At 41.3% G+C, this 12469-nt stretch overlaps 1 protein-coding gene across 1 annotated transcript in view; it reads left to right on the top strand.

Moving 5' to 3' along the window:
- The window catches only part of aipl1 (aryl hydrocarbon receptor interacting protein-like 1), a gene marked incomplete at both ends in the record, with an annotated part of 7805 nt that extends 825 nt beyond the window's left edge, over window positions 1–6980 (top strand). Inside the window, 5 exons of the mRNA XM_083637082.1 lie at window positions 1898–2077; window positions 4096–4284; window positions 5335–5511; window positions 5673–5814; window positions 6781–6980. Of these exons, the coding sequence (XP_083493208.1) occupies window positions 1898–2077; window positions 4096–4284; window positions 5335–5511; window positions 5673–5814; window positions 6781–6980 (888 nt within the window). The remainder of the gene's footprint in view (window positions 1–1897; window positions 2078–4095; window positions 4285–5334; window positions 5512–5672; window positions 5815–6780) is intronic.
- Window positions 6981–12469: the final 5489 nt, after the last annotated feature.

Here is a 12469-nt window from a genome sequence, read left to right as displayed (position 1 = left end):
ACGAGGTTGAGGGCCTACTGGTCTTTCAGTACGCAGCTCCTTTACTGCACAGTAAAGACGTCTAATTTGAAACTCAATAAAGCCTCATCACAACAGCTTTAGACAGCAGCTTCATTAGGTTCCATTGTGGACTAATGAACAAAATGAATGAAAGAAAATGTATCCGACAAGACCCATTTCAATTATCTCAATTATATTAGTGCCAGTGCTGTAAACTTGTGTTTTCAATTATCTGCTATCATGGTACAGACCAAGCTGTGACCAACAGTCTGATCTGGACTGTAGAATGGCTGCACCACGTCAGGCGGTTGAGACCTTACAAAAGACCATTATATCAGGAAAAGAGACGTAATTTGCATACTATCAAGAAACAGAAATTTACAATAAGCAATAGGCTACAATGTAGCCTATTGTTTATGTAGCCGGCTACATATTCCTGAGCAATGTATTGCTTCTGATTTGGGATTTTACACACCTGTAGTTGACCATAATAGCCTACTCTAGCTGCAGTTTTTAAAGAGCACTGATATCTTTTGTCTAATAGAAAATACCAATTCAGGATACTAGATTTGTACTTTGCCTAGATCAACATCTGATTGATATGTACAAGGCCTAAAGGGGTAAAAAGTAACACTTTTATTGGCCCATATCACAATATGACCATAATATATCTGCAAGGGGAATGAAAGGGTTATTGATCAATATGAGTGACTCAAATACTTTGCCAGGTCCTGAGAGTTTTGGCTTTCAAAACGAACTACTTAGCCCATATTCTGCTTTGGGACAATTGTTATTACTACAGCTTTTTGCATCATAATTATGTTGTTAACTCTTCACAATTGTGAGCATGTGACTTTATGTCAGTGAGCGTAACTCAAGGGGACGGGAAGTATTTTGTGAGTCAAACAGAAGAAAAAAACGTAATAATAACGGAAATATACCTTACATGAATTGAATATCAAGTGCCTTTCCGAACAGCTGGAAAGCTTCTAGTTCTTTACGGAACGAGAGAGGTAGACTGTCAGAAACGGGCGCTGTAGCCTATATCTCCCATTTCTCTATTCATACCAGCAGTGTGAAGCTCATGACACAGTTTTTGTTGAAAGTGTGTCACAGACAAAGAAGGTACAGCTCTGGTGACAAAAGCTGCAACCTTCTTTTCTGAGAGTGTGAGAAAACCAAGTAGGGCTGAACTTCCTATAATGGTGTTCAGATCTGGTGACTCACTGGGGAGTGGGGAGGCCATTGAGGGCATCTGATGTGACATCATCCTGGTGTTCATGAAGCCACAGTTGAACTTGTTTAGCAGTGTGTAGCAGGCTATGGGGGCATTGTCATCTGGGGAGCAGCATAGTGGGACAGTGTCTACACCTGTTATCAATAAGTCTTGATTTGCGAACGCTGATCTTTGCAACGCAGTCTCTCCGTGTTTGGCATGTGCTGTCATGACTACCTCGACTGTTCACTATCATTATTGCCGTTTATGTGACTGACAATCTGCATTATTGACTATTTGGCCTCTTTGTAACTCTGTTACAACTCTGCTAACTCTGTTAGCCTATATGTTTAAAATCGTGAAAAACTGGTAGTTGTCAGAGCACTTTAAAAGCTGACGCATTATCTGCTACTGGCCCTGAATTCAATAGACCCTTTTTACGGGGGCCATTTTGTGTCGAAAAGGCAGGATAAACACAGGTGCAAGCAAAACACTAATGAGGGTTTCCAACTTCCAATCATGGAAGATCGAAGCCCTTTGACTTTGCCACTGTAGCTTTTCAGTAGTGGCCTCAAAGTCATTTCTGTGCTTCCTTCATTTGTGACCTCCCCCCCCCCCCCCCCCCCCCCCCCCCCACACACACACACACACTCCATCACAAACGTTCCTCTGTTCCTTCAGGTGACGTTCCACTTCCGCACCCAGCTGTGTGACGACGAGCGCACGGTGATAGACGACAGCAAGGTGGTGGGCACGCCCATGGAGCTGGTGATCGGCAACATGTTCAAGATGGAGGTCTGGGAGACGCTGCTGTCCTCCATGAGGGCCGGCGAGGTGGCTGAATTCCACTGTGACACCATTGTGAGTGAGGCAAAGTCTCAAGCACTGATTGGCCTGCTGTTTTTTTGTTTGTTTGTTTGCTTGTTTGTTTGTTTTATTTGGGGGGGGGCAGAAAAAAGGGAGGAAAAAAGCACATTTGGATTCTAATGTAGTAAATAAATCTCTGGTCAGAACTTTGATTGTGGTTATGGAAGTTATAATCCCCGCTATAACAAGATCCCCTATTTAGACAGAAGCACTAATAACCAATGAGTTGAGTGGAACTGAAACAATCAGCTTGGTATTCATCATAGTATGATGAGGTGGGAGGACTGGGTAAGAACAGACAGAAGACTTTGTGCTGCATCAATGTTAGCCCAAGACTGCCTAAATATGTAAATAATGATCAACAGATTCATTACAAAGATTCATGTTTAGTCTTTCCACTGGCACACCTGCAACACTTTTGATTTAGTTAGTATGAGAATGAGTATCACATCCATGTTGATTTCCCTCTCTGCCCTCTTCTTCTTATTTTCCTTTATCTTATTTAATAGAAGTTATCAGTTTCAACCAACCTTTAGTTGTGTATGTTGTATTTTAGACAGATTTAAACCACACAAAGTCACTATAGGCACACAAATTAGCCACATAAATGAATCAATCAAATCAGCATACATGACCCAATTATCTTTCACATGCTGCACCCAAGAGTACAATCTCACCACTACAGGCAACAAGCCCTTTATTATTATTTAATTCATAATGACTGCAGAGTGAGTTTTTAGATGTTTGCTGTTCCTGATCTGATGGAAGCTGCTTCCTAGAAGAGAATGAATTGTAAAAATAAAATAAAAAATGTGGTCATCTTACTGGTGTGTGTGTGTGCGTGCGTGTGTGTGTGTGTGTGTGTGTGTGTGTGTGTGTGTGTGTGTGTGTGTGTGTGTGTGTGTGTGTGTGTGTGTGTGTGTGTAGGGCATTACTGCAGGGACAGATGGGGCTGAGGCATACTGTGATTAATCTGCTGCAGCCTCACCTTTCCATAATCAGCTGTGATTCCTGCTGAGTCAGCTCTCCCACTGCCGTTAGAGTGGGCGGAGCTTAGGGCATTTATTCATTCCTCCATATAACATGCATGCTCTATAATCTATATTGCTCTGGATATGTAGTGTAGTATTACTTCTCTCCAGTGGAGGGCAAACTCGCCATGTTACAGAGAGAGAAGGCTCAGCTGACTGATACTGTACAGTACAATGACTCAAAAATACTTTTAAATATTAGTTCTGGTATCAATCATCTCCAATCAATTGGATGTAGCCTATGTTTAACAATAATTATTTGTATGGTTACACCAAAGCTAACTGTGATCACCTTAACAGTTGATATAGCAACAAAATGATAAGGGTTTCCATAAGAAAATTTACCAAAAATTGTAAAGAAATGTAAAATGCTTAAATGCGTTATTTTCTGTTCCTATTGGAATAGTAATACTACAGTAAACTGTAAATACTTAGAAAAGCTGAATCAGCAATTTGAAAATGAAAGGTTAAATTCACAAAAAATACCAAATAAGAAAAGAAAGGTTTAGATAGAAGCCTAAACAAACTATTACAATCAGGTTCGATTAGGTGTTTTTCCCTAGCCTGGGTAAACCCATCCCCCACGTGACCTGCTCTCAGACCTGTTCTCAGTCACATAGTGACTGGGAACTGAGAGAGCAGGTCACGTGGGGGCTGGGTTTACCTAGGCTAGTTTTTCCCCCCATGCGTTTGCCCCCCTCCTTTTCATTTTTTGATTATAAATAAGGAGGCGTCCTGCCAGTCAATGTGAGGGTCTCTTGCTTGGAGAAAGAGGGGTACAGTTAGTGGCACCTTGCAGACACCAGGTGGACATGATGAGGGTGCAAACTCTGGCTTTCTGTAATATAATAACTATCTTCTTCCATCAGGGCCCTGACGGAGAAGGCTCAATCACCTTTACAATCAGAAGGATACAGCATTTGGTATTTAGCGATTCTATGCTATTATTTTAACTCATGTGATCCTCCATATACTCCACAGCACACTGGCCTTTATCCAATTGTGGCCAAGAGCATGAGACGCATCGCGGAGGGCAAAGACCCAGTGGACTGGCACATCCACACATGCGGCATGGCTAATATGTTTGCCTACCACAGCCTCGGCTATAACGACCTTGATGAGTTGATGAAGGAGCCACAGCCCCTCTACTTTGTCCTGGAGCTGATCAAGGTGAGACAGAAGACACCCACACACACACACACACAGACACACACACACACACACACACACACACACACAGACACACACCAGTGCGAGGAGATGATCTGTGTCAGATAGCAATTGCATTTTGTAGCTTCATCCAGGAATATGACATCACTGATAACATCATCATGGATGACATCACTGATGACATCATCACAGATGACATCATCACTGCACTTGCCTCAGCCATGAAGGAGGACATCACTGACATCATCACTGATGACATCACTGATGACATCATCATTAGGTAATTAGGGTAATCACCTAATTAAAAATATGGAAAGTTTCAGCCTGGTTGCACGTAAAACGGCATAGCTGTGGCCGGCCAAAATTCTGCTCACACACACACACACACACACACACACACACACACACACACACACACACACACGGACACTTCTCATTCTTATTAGTAGATTATTTTAGTAGATTATAGGATGATGATGATGATGATGATAATGATGATGATGATGATGATGATGATGATGATTGTTTAAAAGGTGCAGCTTGTAGTTTTTGGCTGCATCTAGTAGTGGATAACGGATTTGGCAGAAATTGAATATAATATTTAAAAATGTTTTAATTAGTGCATAATGAAAATGAAAATGAAAATAAGAATTGTTGTGTTTCCCGTACCTTAGAATGAGCTCTTTATATCTACACAGGAGCAGGTCCCTCCGGTCCCTCCACGGAGGCCTCGCCGCCATGTTGGATTCATTGTAGTTGGTTACTCACCACTAGATGCCGCCAAAAGCCACACTCTGCACCTGAATACTGTAATGTGAAAAATACTGTGAATGCCCCTGATGAATACTGTATAGCCTATCTAGCTCGGAGAGCCAGACAGGTGGGGTTTACCATCTATGGGGAATTTTACATGACATTACAGTAGTCTAAAATATCTATCTATATGTGTGTGTGTGTGTGTGTGTGTGTGTGTGTGTGTGTGTGTGTGTGTGTGTGTGTGTGTGTGTGTGTGTGTGTGTGTGCGCGTGCATGCGTGTGTGTGTGTGACAGGTGGAGCAGCCGAGTGAGTATAACAGGGAGTCGTGGGCTCTGAACGATGAGGAGAGGATTAAGGTGGTGCCCGTGCTGCACGGCCAGGGGAACAAGCTCTATAAGATGGGACGCTACCAAGAGGCCACACTGAAGTACAAGGAGGCTATTATCTGCATCAAGAATGTTCAGACTAAGGTGACTCGCAAAGGGAATGAATACTCTTACTGTAAAATAACAAAGAAATAATAACAGGCTGCCACTATCTTTCCGGATCCGGAAAAAAACCCATGATAGATAAGAAACAATAAAAAATAAATGCTAGTAATGCCGGCTAACAGTGTGTGTCCCCCCCTCAGGAGAAAGCATGGGAGGTCCCGTGGCTGAAGCTAGAGAAGATGGCCAACACCCTGACACTCAACTACTGCCAGTGTCTCCTGCGCATGGAGGAGTACTACGAGGTCATCGAGCACACCAGTGACATCGTCAATCAGCACCCAGGTGGACACTGACAGGGGAATGATGCGATGTGTGTGACTCAGCGTGATGGAGTGGACATACCGGAGAGAATGTTCCCATTGCAAAATAGACATTCATCATATTCCAGCCAGTTGGTAGATCATGGTGACAGAAAGCCTCATGCAGGTGTTTAAGCATTATGCATTACAGTCTATGTTTTCAGTGACTTACTTACATAGAGCTGCAACAATTAGTCGATCAACAAAATTATAATGTTTTTTACAATTGATTAATCATTAGACTTATCTTTAAGAAATTATCTGGTTCCAGCTTCTTAAATGTTCTGGTTTCTTTAGTCTTCTATGACAGTAAACTGGTTATCTTTGGGTTGTGGACTGTTGGTCAGGACAAAATAAGACATTTGAGGATGTCATCTTGGGCTTTTGGGAAAAAGTGGTGGACACTCACCATTTTGTGACATTTTATACCATAGACTAATCCATTAGTTGAGAAAATAGAAAAAAGAAAACAGATTAATCGATAATGAAAATAATCATTAGTTGCAGCACTATGTAGATGCACATTTGAATGTACCACACAGTTGTGGAAGGTGTGGAATGTGTTCTTGATCATGTTGGCACGCACAAGCCTTGGGCAGCACAGTGGCTCAGTGGTTAGCACTGTCGGTCGCCTCACAGCAAGAAGGGTGTGGGTTTGAATCTCTTCCCTGGTCCTTTCTGTGTGGAGTTTGTATATTCTATACTATAGGTCTCCTCCCGGTGCGCCGGTTTCTTCCTACAGTCCAAATACATGTTGTGTTTGTGTAGTAATGTAATCTAGTAAAATGTCTAGTATGTATATGTTGTATGTAACCTGTGTAGTGTGTAGATATCATCATGTGATGATGCTATGTAAAACCCTTTGAGACATGCTTGTGATACGGGTTAAACAGAACTGAACTGAACTGGAGAGAGATGTAAAAGCTGTATGTGTTTGTATTCCCTCCAGGCGCAATGAAGGCCTTCTACCTGCGGGGCAAGGCTCACATGGAGGTGTGGAACGAGGCGGAGGCCCGGCAGGACTTCAGCAGGGTGCTGGACCTGGACCCCAGCATGAAGAAGGCCGTCAAGAGGGATCTGGCCGTGCTGAACATGCGCATGGAAGAGAAGAACCAGGAGGACAGGCACAAGTACAAGGGCATGTTCTGACCAGGAGAGACTGTCTGGCCATGCCCCCGCCAAGCTGAGGCCCTCACAGTATGGCTCAGAGGAGCGAGGGGCTGACGAAGAAAAGGTGGTTGTAAACGTGAAGTCATAAATGTGAAACTTAGAACTTAGAACTGGAGTAGATACTAACTTCCTGCTAAAGTATTGCTCTAGTCTAGTGAGTAGTCAAGAAAAAATAAAATACATTTGGAAAGAAAATCAAGTCACCTCTCTCTGCCTTGTAAACACATTATACTTCCACAAGGTGGGGCTCTGTCCACAGTTATTCCTCTTGCTCAACTTCAGCTAAACCAAAACCCTAGAACCAGTAGCGGAGCGTACACCGGGGCAGAGGGTGCGCCCACCCCATCCAATTTTTTTTTTTTTTTTGCATGCCAGGCCAGGCCAGGCCTGAGTGTGAGAGCAATTCAATCAATAGACAATAACATTGGTGTGTTTAAAATGAGATATTCCACTAAATATGGCTAAAACAGATTCAAACATGCAAAAATTTTCTTCGCCGCCGGCCTTAATTTGATTTTTTTTGGGGGGGGGGGGGGGGGGGGCTGATAGGGTTGCTCCGCCCCTGCCTAGAACCAAGCAGCATCCACATCATCATTTGATCATCCTATGTCTGACCTGGGACGTATCTCCCATTTGTCTCCTTGCCTCCTTTCCTCCATTTGCACAAACACAGTTTCCAGTAAAAAAAAAAAAAAAAAAAGACCAATCCAAGACAAAGAAATCCTCCAAGACTAATAGGCTACAATAATATTACATATTACTGTGTTATATGCACACATTTCACTACATTATATTGTGTGTTTGTTGTGTACCTTAAAGCAGAACAAATACAATGAAGAAAATTCTCACCAATGAGGACATTTGATCAGTCCTGTCGTCTACAAGAGTCTTTGTCTTCTCTACAAGAGAATTTGGTTTAGAGTTAGAATTATGATGTATTGTGACGTGAGTGAGGGTCAAGGTTCATTGTCAGCGAAGTGATACAGTCAATGGAGCGTAATAGTGAAAACAAGACTTGGTTGAAACCTAGTATGGCTGGACCATGTGTGAAGTGTTTGTACTCACAATGCTGACGTTACACTATATATGACATTTGAAATTATTTCACTGTTTTAGGCAAATTTCAGTTTGATCATTGTGTGGAAAACTCTTCGTCATCTTAAAGGATAAGTTCACCCAAAATGAAAATTCAGCCATTATCTACTCACCCCCATGAAGGACGGGTGGACTTTTTTACTCCAAAAAAGAGTTTCACAGCAAAACAACATTGAAGCATTCTCCTAAACAATTCATCCCTCTATCAGTCAATCTCCTAAACTCAGGTCATAAGTGATTGTACTTAATTGATTGATCAATCGTAATTGATAATCGTAATTGATTAGTGTCTGCACCTTAATTGTATGTTTGCACATGTCGGCACCAGTGTGCTACAGTATGCACTACTTGTTTTTTGTTATTTTTTTGTTTGTTATGGCACTGTTGGACTGTATGTGGCAGTCTGTATGTCCAAGACAAATTTCCCTTGGGACAAATAAAATAATCTTGAATCTTGAAACTCAGAAAAACAAAAACAAAAACGCAAGTGACCCTAATAATCTTCGGTAGTTTTAAATTGACCATATTTGAATTCCAGAGTTGCGACCCTATGAGGTTGGGAACCACTGCCCTAGGGGTACTTGAGCAGCTTGCAGGGGATACATGGAAAGATTGGGAATTACAATTTTATTTTCAAAATGATTTAAAAAAAAACAAGTCATTTCATAAACACATGTGAAAACTGTGCACCATCCAACTAGCTAGCAAACGTGAATAAATGGCTCAAACATCCAGTTGCTGTCACTCCAGATTCAGGTTGAGGGGAGCCCGGTGACAAAAGGAAAAAGAAGCCAAACACCAGCAGTTCAGTGACAAATATACTTTCTATGGATTTACTTGTACGTCTGCGGATCCACTGCAGCCACAGTGTTTTCTTTGTGGCGCAAAGAACATGAATGAGTGAGGGGGTACTATTGGCATGCCAAAACAGCAAGGGGTGTAAGACAAAAAAAGGTTGGCAACCACTGAATAGGAGATAGAGATAAGGGTGTTAAAAATAAATGGAGGTAAAATAATTCATAACCCAAATATTCAAATATGGTGTAACACATAATTACAGGGTATAATAATGTACATGTCATAAGTAAATGTAGTACTCTATACCAGGCGTGACAGAGCAGAGCATGATGTGGCTCATATGTTTCACTCCAGTGCATATTGTCCTCTCTATCCTAAATTTCAATTTGAATTAAGTTGAAGAACAGAGCAATGTAAAGAATTACATTTTAACAAACATAATCTACATTTTGGGTCATAAGAATAGAATACACTAGATCATATTCATTTGCAAAGAGGGATTTATAGAATACAAAATACAATAGTAGGTCTGTAAAGTGGCAATGGTGAAAAAAATCTAAATCCAGTTAACACTTTGTCAATCTCATTCAGATAATGTCAAAGATTAAAGTCGAACTTTGTAACAGCACAGTCAGCTACTCTTGTGAAAAACGTAATTATATACAATATAGCTAGAAAAGTGCATGTAAATGTGCATGAAAATGTATGGACTAACTAAAGCATCAGGAAGTGTGTTTTCTTCTGCTTGTTCAACATGTTCTCATGTTGACCACCATTCACTATTCACTCACTCATTCCATCAGTCATTAATTTCTATAACACAAATTCAGATAAAAAAAACATTTTAAAAAGTATAAAGAGCATATTCATTTTTTTAAAGTATACAATGCAACTATTTCATTAAAAAACATTAGTACAGTAACACAAACTTGAATACTTTCACACATCTTCTGAAATAATTTTACATTGTTTTTACAACTTAAAGTTGGAGGGAAGTCTCTAGCTCAAAGTATGTAGAAGTAACAAGAGTCCAAAACTTCAGAGGGAATAAAAATATTGGGAATAGCATGAGTATGTTATGTTGATCCACCAACTACAGTACTTGTGGGACATTTTCAATGAAGTCTATAGACTAATAATTAACACTATGTTAAATCAATTGCAACTGAAACAAAATACAAATCTGAAAAAGGAGATTGGGATGTCATTGGCAGGATTATAAAATACAGCATATAGTACAAGAAAGGGAAAAAAGAAAGGATATAGAAGCACTTAATAAGCTGTAATTTGAAATCTTCATGTGATACAGTTGATACAGTATATTTCACAAGTATGGATCCAGCTAGTTATAAAGATCCTAGTGATGTTTTTTGTGACAATAGTCACACATACTAATTAGATCCCAGTTCTTTAAAAACTGTATCAAAGTAAATTACAATCCCCATAATCAAGCCAAGTGCAATGGACTATTTATTGTCTACACCTCATACAGTATTTGTGTGTATGGACACAAACACACACATTTACAGATACACAAAGCACATGGTCTAGGTTCAATGCCTTGCTCAAGGGCTTTGTCAGGGGGGATAGATTGGCTGTTGGAGGGAAGTTACAGGACAATATTTTCCGTAATCACCAGATCAACATATGGGGCTCTATCGTTGCATCGGCCTATAAACTGCGCCCAGCGCCCGGCCCAGCGCAGATTGGTGGGAGTGGATCGGCCCACTCGATATTTTGGTGTCAGCGCTACACGCGGCCTTAAGCATTATAACCACGCCTTTTAAGCGTAAAATTATGCACTACCTGCTCATTGGAGAAGTGCAGTAAACGCATCACAAGCGTCCCTTTTAAGCTCCAATTCCACGGAGCGATCCAGTCCGGTCAGAAAAGAAGACCGAAGCGCTCTGAGTTCCCCCCTCCCTGTTTCATTCCCGTCTGTCTCATATATAATATTCAATATTATTATGCTTCTCAAACCAATCTAACTGCAGTTTAAATACTGCAAGCAAGATCAAAGTGTTGTACACATGTTCTAAATGCATTGACTAGAAAAATATAGCCTATCCCTATGTCATGATGAGATTAGATTGGTGAAAGTTTGTCCAGAATGATATAGTTTTCTCTCCCCTGCTGCACAGGTAGGATGATGCACATAAATATAGCCTACATTATGTAAAGTCATTGCATAAATGTGTTTTTATTGTAAAAGTGGATGTGAAGTAAGCCAAGTCTTGTTGGAGCGGACATCACAGTACAGCCGTGTTGCGGCTGTCTCTCATCTAAATCACGTTATATCTGCGTGGGATATATACAGTATACCACCTAGGTTACATATATGTTTCACATAGGGTTGTGTTTGGATGTCGTGTTTTATTTTGGCCAATATTGAAATGTTCGAGAATTGCATGTTGTGTGAACAGAAACATTATTACTATCTACCACTTTAGGCAATTTAGGCTGACTTGGTTGATATTTCTTCTCGAAATGTATTAGTCTCAATGCATGCTGGGAGATTTGAGGGAGTGAGAGAGAGAGAGAGAGAGAGAGAGAGGGGGAGAGAATGTCAGATGGCAGAGGAGAGCTCCGCGCAATTACAATATAACCGGCGCACTGAATAAGGCCTGGTTTTGAAAAGCGCTAAGCGCTAAATTAACGCCAGGGGGGAAGATATTGTTAGGCCGGTATTTAAGGCCGAAACGCCCATTCTGGCCTATTCTGGCACTGCGCCACGCCTCTTCGGCCTAAAGCGCATTTCGGGGCCTAAAACCATGTTGCTATCTTCCCGAGGCAGGCGCAAGGCGCGTTTTTTTTGCGTTTAACGGCAGTTTTTGCACCTAAGGCCACTGCAAAGATAGGGCCCTTGTTGTTTGTTCTTTCAAAGTAATTCAAGAGTCTCCCAAAGGTAAGGGTCTTCCTCACGGAGAAATGTGATCATCTCTGTACTTGCAGCTTCCCCTTTATTATTTACTGTGTCGATGACAAAACTTGCTGTGTCTCTTCTCTCTTGCATTTGACTTGCTGACTCCAACTCGGACTGATTTATCACGTTTTTCTCAAAAAGCTTGTCCAGCAGACATTTGAGCGTAGGTCCTGATACTCTGTCGATTAATTGCCTCCGTATGCCTGACAACAGGCTCTCGTTTGAAGGGAGACTTGAACCATTCTGAACCTGGGGCATTCTTACGGCATGTGACAAAACACAATCTTTCGATTCCCATACACACTGATTGTCACTGTTTTTCAGAAAGAGGCTGATATCTTCAATGATTGCTTTGAAATTCACCCGGAATGTGGGGATGTAGTTGTGGTAGGATTCACTGTTGAATTTTGCCTTTTTTGGTTGTATTAGCATTATTGATTCATCTTCAGGAGAAGTGGACAATGTGTACTCATGCTTTGGGTGTAGTTGACATTCTGAGCATACTTCTATATACGTCTCATCTCCAACAATTTTCTTCCTTTTGTGCAGCACATCACTGAGCCCAATGTTTCCAGGAAGCAACAACACATTGAGCACAGATCTGAGATCAGGATCAACTGGGGGTTTGTAGAACAGCAACACCAACGCCAAG

Source organism: Poromitra crassiceps, assembly GCF_964638095.1.
Source record: "Poromitra crassiceps genome assembly, chromosome: 5".
NCBI lineage: Eukaryota > Metazoa > Chordata > Actinopteri > Beryciformes > Melamphaidae > Poromitra > Poromitra crassiceps.
This window is presented reverse-complemented; position numbering and strand designations above follow the sequence as displayed.